Raw genomic sequence first — 9,591 nt, forward strand, 5'->3', positions numbered from 1 at the left:
GTTTGGCCAGCGCTGAGCACGAGGCTTCAGGAGTTGTGCTCGACGCACTCGTGCGGACAGCGTGATGACCGGTTTCAGGGCCAGCTTCCTAGCACCGCAATACTGGAGAGATGTCTTCCTCATCCTGAGTTTATTTCACCGATGTCTGCCATGGGTGCGGCATTCGCGTAGACAGTCAGAAGGGCTTACCCTTCTTCCGCTCGGACTCCGTGTTCGGCAAAGGGAAGTATTTTCTTTCGCGTGCCGGCGCGAGTTTCTTTGACTTCAGTCCACGTGCTTGCCCCCCCCGGGACGTCGCTCTCACTGTTGTGTGTTCGGATGTGTCGCGATTCAGACCTGTTACTGTAGGCTTCTGCTTTGTTAGGTCTTCAGTTCCAGAGGCCTTAGCAAGGGCGTCTTCTCAATCGTATTCGACAAGACGCCTTGCGCAACATCCCCCTTCTCTTGACGCTGGCGATCGCGATCCCCCTGGATGTGACTGGAGGGAACGAAGGAAGAAATTTTGATCTGGAGCGCATTGCGTCCCAGGCGTGGTGGTTTTATCATGTAGTAGCACTAGCAGTGTGCAGGTCCATGCATGGCTTTATTCTACCGGGGGGCGGGGGTGCGATGAGCCTGCCGGTGGCCTCGTTGATGGTATCTCGTGTTCAGAGGCGTAGATGTCCTTGTGCACGTTTTCTGCGCGTGGAATTCAGGTAGTGCTTTTCTGTTCGCATTTGCAGACGCCAGTTTCGATTTCTTCATTCTTACGTGATGCTCTCCGTCCTCCTGATCCGGGGATGAAAGCTCTTTTGAGGCGGTAAGTCCGCCGTCTCGACGACGGCACGTGACACGTACTATAATGGTGTTTGCCTTCTTGGTCTGTACGCGAATTGCACTTCTCCTTAGCTGAATGCACGGGGGTGCTGTGAAGAAGCTAGTGTGCAGGGATCGGGCTTTTTGGTCAGGAGAGGACGTCAAGCATCCGGGAAAGAACATTGCCGAGAACAACGTCTTCGGTGTCTCGTTCTCTGTCTCGTTGGATTGCTTCTTCCGGTACCAGTATCGATTACTTCTCATGGAGTCGGTACACAGCTGGGGTTTTACCGTGCGCCTTACGTCGCTCGTTCCGCCAAGCTATGGATAGGATGCTGTCCCGTGAGGCTTCCATGGTGGCCAGACTGGTGTGATTTCTTCGGCTGCTGCTGTGTGGTTTTCGGCCTTTGTTCTGCAGCTTGTTCATCTCCTTCAGCCGCCTGGAAGCTGTCTACAGTTTGCTTCGGGAGCAGACTGCCGGCTTCTCAGCCCGGACGCAAGCAGAGTCTGAACAGCCGTCGCTCCAGCGGTCACGGGAGCGTCAGACGGGCACTGCGTCACTGTTGGGTAGTGCACACTTCGGAGGTGAGACGGAGACCTGACTGCGCGTTTTCGGTGGTCTTGTCCGTCAAGAGCGGCATTCTCAAACGCCGGTGTTGTCCGATCAAGCGAGAGACCCCGGAACATCTGTCCGGGTCATCGGCGTCTGGCAGAGATTCAGGAGCTTCTTGTGTGGTTTGTTGCTGCGCAGCATCGGACGAAACTGCGGCCTGCGTTGGTCGCCAGGACGCAGGGAGAGAAGACGGTTTGCACACGACGTGTCCACACAGTGACAAGGCACAAAATACTTTAAGCAGACCTGCTGTCGAGGCGGCTTTCCGAGCGCTGAGGTGAAACTATATAATAGGTCTCCGGGGGGAGGGGCGGCAAAAAGTATGCCAGGAGTAAAAACGGGGAAAGGCCGTCTGCTTATTGATTTCAGAGCAACAGAGCGTCAGCATCGATGAGTGTGAAGGGAGGATATGCTCGAAGGAAACCCTTCGTCCGCTACCTTGCGTGTTGCGATGTCCAGGCGTTGTTTCGGCTTGCACGGAGATAGACACTCCGTACGTGTCTATCTCCGTGCAAGCAACCTCTCTACTAGTGTCGGTTACACAAACGTTGTCGGCGGTCGTGCGGGTACGATCTGTCCTTCGGTGTGGCTTCGGTTTTACGGGGGGGATATCAAGAGAGGTGAAGGACCGGTGGTTCTTGCCTCATCTTCCGTGTTTGACTGGGGGGTTCCACAGTGCTGCGCCAGGTGGTGACTCCTTCGTTAGAAACGTGCGAAGTGTTCAAACAGTTACAAGCCCTCTGCTTCAAATACAGTCGTCATCGGAACTTGTCCTTTGTGTTCTCTCAGCACGATTCGGTCTGTCGCCATGAAGCTCACTGGAGATTTTCGCGGCTCGTCGCCACGCGGGCTGGATAATGCCTTACACTCGGCGAGCCAAAGTCACCTTATGCGCGTGGCTGTGCAATCGGCAGTGACTCGCGCAAGGGCGGTCGGTCATTTTCTCGACGTTTTTCTTGCCCTTCGTAGACGCAGAGGGGCTGCTGTATTGGGTGCAGATAGCCGTACTAGCGGAAACCGACTTAGAAGGGCAGTGCCCGAGGGGACGACTGTCAATGGGTCTCGTGTGTTTGGCGTTCCCTCTCTGGACGAAGCTAGCAATGGCACCTCTCTGGACTTACGACAGCCAACTCGGCAAGGCAACACCGCTTCCGTTTCTTCGGCCGTTCCACCTCAGACAATGTCCACCAGTTTTGACCGTGGTCCCTGCGTTCCTGCAAACAAGTCTGGTTTCGCGTCTCGCCCCTTCGTGGAGAAGTGCTGGCTGTGCTCACTTCTCCCTTCCGAACGGAGGCTCTTGCGGGCAGCCATAGAAAACATTGAACGCCTGGCGGATGGATCGGTACATCACTGCTTAGAAAACTCGGACCAACTTCTTCAGGCGCGCGGCTTGTCCGACAAGACGCTTTTCGGCAGCCTTTCGAGCATTCCTGAGATGTTGTCACCGGGAGCATCCCGTGAGACCGATATGCGTGGCGGAAGTGGCGAAGGCACTGAGGGGTTTTCATTACCGAGTTCTTCGACTTCGGTTTGTCATCACGGTGGTGGAGGACGAAGCGGTGATGCCCTTAGTGAAGGCCCACGAATGACGCTTTGGTCTTCAGTTCAACAGGAGACGAGCGACGTGCCACACAGCCAATCTGGCGAGTCAGGCCAGGTGCTTTCCGCGGAAGGTTCTCCTTTCGTGATCGCTGTCGAGAGTAGAAAAGGTGGAGCTACACAACAGTCGAAGGCTACGCACGTTTTCTCCCGGGATGCATCTCAGCAGCCAACGGAGCTGACGAAACTGACTGCGAGGCCGCAGTGTTCGGATCGGATTATGGAAGGAAAAGCAGGCGTACAGCTCTTGTGTCAAAGCGCCAGCCGCGCTGTCTCTCCTGACGGTCTTTTACGGGTTGAACAGAGGTCAGAGTCTCCGTCGAAGGTACGGAGTCGGGGACATGTGGCGGAGGTGCGGTCGACTACCGCTAATAAGCTTGCGCCCTCTTCAAGTTTAGGGAAGGGGCGCTATAACAGCTTCTCGATTGTCAATCCGACCCAGGGATACCAACTTAGGACAGTGGAGAACGGTGCAAGGGAAGCACTGGGGAAGCTATTCCGACTGGCGGAGGCCACTCTTCTATCGTCTTCCGTGTTCTCATCGCCGAGTCACTTCCCGGACGAAAGGAGCGACGACAACAGGCAGCCCGTAAAGAGTATAACCAGATTCGAGAGGACAGTTGGACATCCCGCTTTGTCGGGGGGAGCATCTGCGAGACTCGCAGAGGCTTTCGCATTGTTCAAAGCTCTCGTGCAGGCAGGTGGAGGTGCGGAAGTTCCAATGCCGTTCCCTGGGAAATCCGCGGGGAGACCTGTATCTGTTCTTGAGTCTGGTGGCAGGACCCGCGACAGTCAAAGGAAGACTGAAGAGACGGAGAAGTGGACAGAGGAGGAAAGTGTCTTCCGTAGACAGCGCGAAGGAGCAGCTCGAGTGCCGGGTGAAAGGAGTGATCAGGAGGAGATGAGACTCTGGGTTGTGCCAGATGTCGCGGCGTTCAATGCTTTGTTGAACGCCTGTGCGCAAGCGGGACATCTTGCCCTAGCTCATGCAGTTTTCACTACGTGAGTGCCCGGGAGCCTAAGCTGGCGTATTTGTTTCTCAAGGTGACGTCAACTAGATGCTGAGGGCCCTCTCCAAGAGCCACTTCCACAGCCGGTGAAGAGTTGAAGACAGAGGCGAATTGTTGTAGGTGGCAGTCGCTTGCTTCGTCTCTCAACGTTTTCAGGTCCCAGACTCACTTCACTACAGGATGTAGATAGTGCTTGACGCTGTGTTTGTATCCACCCACGGAATTCCCCCCGGTAAGCGACCGTGTTCTGAATTTACTGTTGGAATGCCTCCGCAAAACCGAGGGAACAAACCGGCAACGGAAAGATTCTTTTCTCGCACAGGAGGCTCTCTTCCAGATTGTCGACCCGGTGTAGCTCTAGGGATTTCCAGCTGGACTTCTTAACGTGACGAACTGTCCCCCAGTCACACTCAAAGTTGATCACCGTTTTACGTCGCCTAGCAGAAGTTCTGCATGTCAGTGCATGCGTGCGCCCTTCCACACTCTGCATATGTCTGTTTATGACAAGTACTTTCCGCGAGATCGAGAGGGACTCCTCCTCAGTAGGAGGTGTGTGTGTGTGTGTTGTGTGCGGACAGGATGCAGCAGTGCGGGGTGTTCCCTGATCTTCTCACGTATACCGTTTTGATCAAAGCTTGTGGGACAGCAGGCGAGGTTGACGCGGCTGAGAGCGTTTTCCGTGCTCTAAAACTAGAGGTTCGAAGAGCACGTCGGGCGATCGCGCATCATGCTTCCTTCAGTGTTTCGCATGCTCGGGGGGATGACAAGGCTTTGGGTGGAAGCTTAGTTGGAGAAGCGAAAGAAAAAAGTGACGGTTCAGCGCCGTCTCTGGTTGGAGGACAAGCCGCTACGCGGGAACGCAGCTTAGTGGTGTATGCTTCTAGTAACGCAGAGCCTGGTGTCCGTCTAGGAGCCTCGGTGTCTTCGCAAGGCGCTGATCTGCCAGTCCAAGAACCCAGCACAGCTACTGTGTTGGACGATCAGAGTCATCCTCTTGGTTCTCTGGCGTATGGACAAGGCCACAGCGAGATGATCTCGTGTCTTCACCCCACCGAGTTCACATACTATCAGATCATGCAAGCAAACTATCGAGCGGGTGCGCAAAGTCACATCCCCCTGTTACAGGCCGGTTGTTTCTTGTCCACGGAGCTGTTGTGTGTACGTGAACTTGCATGGATCTTTACTCGTTGCTGTCTTCGGATTGCAGGTCTACTAGAAGCATTCACTATGTTACAGTCTGTGTCGATGCCACAGGACACCAACCCTCCTTTTCTGTAGAAAGTAATTCAGATGAAATTGCGCATGCATGCTGCACTAGACGACTCAAACCACCGACGGTTCTTCCCGGGAACCGAGAGCTTGTTTACCTTTGCGGTGTCGTCAGTGGGGGAAGTATTCAGCGTAACGTGAGACACGACAGAGGAGCGCTTCTCATCCCCGGGTGTCGGTCGCCTCACGGCGTCGGCCGTATCGTTGTAGTTTAGGTTGTATGTGAAGTTGCATGTTAGTTTTTTCTGTCTTTACAAGTGTGGTGCTACTACAATATCGTCGCAGCAGATGCACATTGTAATACGTTCAGAGGTGCCACAAAGTTGAGTTGCTCTTCGCGCGGCCGACTGGGAAAGTCGCTCAGTTTATGTTGCATCCACGGGTTTGTAGTCAAGACACGGCTACAAATCCAGTACGTCAGTTCGTCATTTAAAGGAGCTTGGGGCAGTCCCGCAGACGGACTCCGGGGTTTGTTCGCTCGGCCGTGCGTGGCAAGCTAGGATTCCCGCTCGCCGTAGGGACGTTCGTGTGGTTCTGTCTTCAGTGATACATACGGTTCGATATCAAAGTGCTCTGCCTATGGTTGCTTATAAGGAAGTTCTCGTTGTGGCGTTTTCTTTTGATCTGACTCCAGGCCGACTTGATAGGGTGTGGGAACTCTGGGAAGAGCTCCGAAGTGAAGCCTCTCTTTCCAGGCCCGACCGGACGGACGGAGCCCCTCGTAAGTAACACTGGGGTGACCCTTCTTCCTAAAACACCAACATCGGTTGTACCTTCACTCTCACCTTACTACCTAGGTTCTGTATGCAGGCAGAACCTTCGTTGTCCGAGGCGACTGAAGTCTCAACGGCAATGATCAGGTGCACGAACGCACTGTATTGAAGAGAAGTCGGAAGATGTGGTGGTTCACCCGGCCCTGCACCGAAAACAGGGGAGACACGGCGTCACACTTAGGTCTGCAGCTGTATTTCGTTGTCGTCTCGTCGTCATTGGGGCTGTGATAGTACTGTACTATGCTTCAGTGTGTGAGCAGGTAATTTACAAGGCCAACCCATCTTGTATTGCCTCCAGCTCTGTTTCATGTCACCGTCTTTGCAGGCATAAACGAGAGCTTCCTCCGGGTCACCAAGCTGACCGTGAACTGGCTTCTTCGTGTTTGTGCGGAGCAGCAGCTTCCCAGAGAAGCCTTGACTCTCTGCAAGCAGGCAAACGTGAGAGTGTGGAGAAGCTACTAATGCACAGAGGGAGTCAATAGCTCGACAGCCAGATTGCATTCATAGATAGCTAGCTCAGGGATACATTGCCACGGTGTACTTGCTTTGCATTCTGAAGGTGTTGGAAGTCCACCTATCTTCTGCAGGAGTTTATCTAGTGTCTTTGAGAGTCTCTTCGCTTACACATGTTCGCTGCTCATGGGGGGTAACTCGGACACGCACGGCACCTGTATAGTAGGTCACCACCTGTCTCATGATATCTGTCGGAGGTCGTAGAACTATATATATATAGGTTAGTGGAGAGTTACGTACCCGTTTGAGTACTGCTCCTACGAAAAAATGGCGGACAGTGCCTGCAACCAGGGGATTTGCAGAGGGTGTACCGTGGCCCACGAAAGAGGTCAGTGACTGCGTCAGCTTTCGGGCCTTCTCACGAGTGAGTATCCAGTAACAGTTTGGTGAAGGCAGAGTCTGGAAGGATGTAACAGTAGACTGTCGAACTGAGCTCTCTTCTGAGACAGGGCGTTCAGTTCTGCAGTTTAGAAAGTGAGCCCCTAGGAGGGGTTCACTGTCGACCTCCCTGGTTCGGTCTAAAGGCCGCTTGCCACCAGACCAGAGCAGGCTTTTCCCTCAAGGCGCGGCCGCCGTGTGTCTTTGCTGTGCGTCCAGGAGTTCGGTGTCAGACTCTCGAGTCGTGCGTATCGCGCTGTTCGCGGCCTCATCTCTCCGGAAGCGGAACCTTCCCTGGTGAAAGCACAAGCCGTTCCCCGGCTGTCTTCCACAGAAATTACTGGTATTGAGTCCCCGATGAAATTTAGTTCATGCTCTTCTGAAGGTCCGAAAGGGATCGAGGTCAAACCTCCCCTTCAGTCAAAGTCCCTAAAAGGGTGAAGACTGCAGTTTCTCAGGGCCGTCTCATCAGGCACCCGTCTCGCTCCTTCTTTCGAACACTTTCGAGGAAGGTAGCGTATGTTTATAGCTGGAGCGGCCGGAAGGATGTATACAACAATTCTTGCTTTCAGCCTTGTGCTTGTGGTTCTGGAGTACGCGGGCTACTGAACTCGGTGCCGCTATAAATCTGTTGGATCTGAGACGGGAATTCAGCTTGATACAGTTTCCCTACAGGTGGCTTTTGTTTGGATCGAGTTACTGTCTCCAGGCCATCCAATTCCAGTAAACATTTCTCCATGGAGAGAGAAGTGTGTCCAGCTGAATTCCCATCTCGGTACAGCGGCCTCCGCATGGCACGTCGGACAGGATATCTCTCCAGACTTACGCAAGACTAAGCCGGGCTTGTTTTGGGTGTCCGCGGTGGTGGACTCTGTGTCAAAAGTTTCGTTTTGAGCTACCTTTTTCTCAGTCTTTGTAGGCGACTGTACGCCTCTTGAAGGCCACAAGGATTCGCCCTGAGGAGGGCAATGCAGCGACTGTCTCTAGACATGTATATTCTGTCCGCAGTCCCGTCGTCTCAGCAGCGTCTTCGTTTCATACTGTAGGGTGAAAGTGTGCTCTTCCTCCGGCGAAGTGTGCCGTCATCTGTTCGAACTCTCGTTAACCTCCGATCTACCTAGACGCTTTTATACGCTGTGTACAAAGCGTCGAGGTAGAGGTGAAAACAGTGTCGATTGTTGGGAGAGAGGGGACTAACCCAACAGTGCCGGGATCGATTTCAGCTATTTGCGGTACCACAGACCCAGACGCTGTTGCGGGTCTCGTTCCTCGGCTTCTTTCAACCCATATACATAGGGGCATGCGACAGACCTCCAACCAACGCACGAGCAAGGTGTGAGAGGCGTGCATGCACTGTGCTTGTTGAGCGTACTCACAGAAGGCAGTCAAAAACAAACAGCCGCAGCGCACGGCCTCAGTGTTTTCTCGAGGGGAGCGTGATAATGGTTTGTGCTTTTGTCTCGTGTTTCTGTACTCAAGCCGTTACGGGGGTACACGCCAAGGGGTAGATGCAATGTAAATGGCCGGCACTGCGTGGGAGGAAGTTTTGTTCCTGTTCGTGTGCCTTCTTTCTCGCGCTCTGTTGCTTGCGTTGTCGCGTGGTGTTACTATCGTCCCAGGCAGCGCGGTGGAATGTAGGGGCGCGCCTGGTATTGGGTTCCACTTGGTGTGTGCAGTATGGTATTTGCCGGGCTTTTACCATATCCTGTTTCTGCGCGGCACAAGTGCGGTCGTTACCGTGCTTGTGTGAGACGTGACGTTGCAGCATCTCAAGTTGGGTTCTTCAGACACATGGCTGTGCACCAGTACAGACGGATGATAATAGTATGTAGTATCTGTCCATTTCGATTAGCCGGCTACGTTAGGACAGTGTTCTTCTGCATGGACATGTTGGCGGATTCTTCACGGTAGTCCGTCCTGAGTCTCGCTAATGTGGAGTCTTTAGATAGGCCTCCTGCTACTCTGTGGTACTTCAACTCCGCGGCTCTCCCAGCCGCAGTGATTCGATGCATGCACGCTCTTGTGATGTGTGAGCGCTGCAGTTCTGTCGATGTGTCCTGGTCAACTATAGCATGGCCGTGTATGTCTGCTTTCACGGAAGAGAACTTTCTTCTTCTTCCTCCGCGCATTTGCGTTCGTGTGCCCAGATGGAGGTACGTGCATACACTCCTTCATCGTGGTATTATCAGGCCTTCCACTGGCATGCCCCTAAACTGCAGACGTCATGAAGTCACCACACAAAGACAGGGGGATCAAATGCTTTTCCGCGAGGATGAGCGGCCAGTGTACAATACTGTGCAGCAAGGGCCGCGCCAAGGGAGCGGTCAGCGCTCGAACTCAGAACCCTGTTTGTGCTGAAGAAGAAACCAGGGTATGAGTATTACTCCTTGCATTACAAGTTCCTTGGAAGGAGCGGAGTGTTAGGAGCCTCATGAACCTACGTTAGGTTCAAGAAGAAGTGCGTCAACTATGTGCTCCCGTTTTGTCCGATAGAAAGGGCTGACGTTCATTTATCCCATCGATTGTACTGATGACACCTCTCTCATCGTACTAGTTATACTCTCCTGACACATACCTCGTAGATGATCTTAGCTAAGCAGTCTCACACCTAGTCGTCCTCAAGTTCTCTGTAAAGGCTTAT

The 9,591-nt window shown here is 53.5% G+C and overlaps 1 protein-coding gene across 1 annotated transcript; it reads left to right on the top strand.

Moving 5' to 3' along the window:
- Positions 1 to 610: 610 nt before the first annotated feature.
- On the top strand, positions 611 to 9,271 carry CSUI_002674 (ppr repeat-containing protein). Its single transcript, XM_068062873.1, has 8 exons — positions 611 to 799; positions 1,214 to 1,380; positions 1,547 to 1,685; positions 2,198 to 4,249; positions 4,596 to 5,113; positions 5,921 to 6,007; positions 6,385 to 6,497; positions 7,170 to 9,271. The coding sequence occupies exons 1-4, from the start codon at positions 660 to 662 to the stop codon at positions 4,011 to 4,013; spliced, it is 2,262 nt and encodes a 753-aa protein (XP_067925149.1). The 5' UTR covers positions 611 to 659; the 3' UTR covers positions 4,014 to 4,249; positions 4,596 to 5,113; positions 5,921 to 6,007; positions 6,385 to 6,497; positions 7,170 to 9,271.
- The last annotated feature ends 320 nt before the right edge of the window (positions 9,272 to 9,591 follow it).

This window comes from Cystoisospora suis (assembly GCF_002600585.1).
Source record: "Cystoisospora suis strain Wien I chromosome Unknown contig_1103, whole genome shotgun sequence".
In the NCBI taxonomy this organism is placed as follows: Eukaryota; Apicomplexa; class Conoidasida; order Eucoccidiorida; family Sarcocystidae; genus Cystoisospora; species Cystoisospora suis.

What these genes read in the sequence shown, in the direction of transcription:
- CSUI_002674 (XM_068062873.1), top strand. Translation starts at nt 660, where the DNA reads ATGTCCTTGTGCACGTTTTCTGCGCGTGGAATTCAGGTAGTGCTTTTC. An exon ending in GGGTAGTGCACACTTCGGAG is followed by an intron (nt 1,381 to 1,546) that starts GTGAGACGGAGA and finishes GTTGCTGCGCAG; the next exon opens with CATCGGACGAAACTGCGGCC. An exon ending in GCGGCTTTCCGAGCGCTGAG is followed by an intron (nt 1,686 to 2,197) that starts GTGAAACTATAT and finishes GTGTTCTCTCAG; the next exon opens with CACGATTCGGTCTGTCGCCA.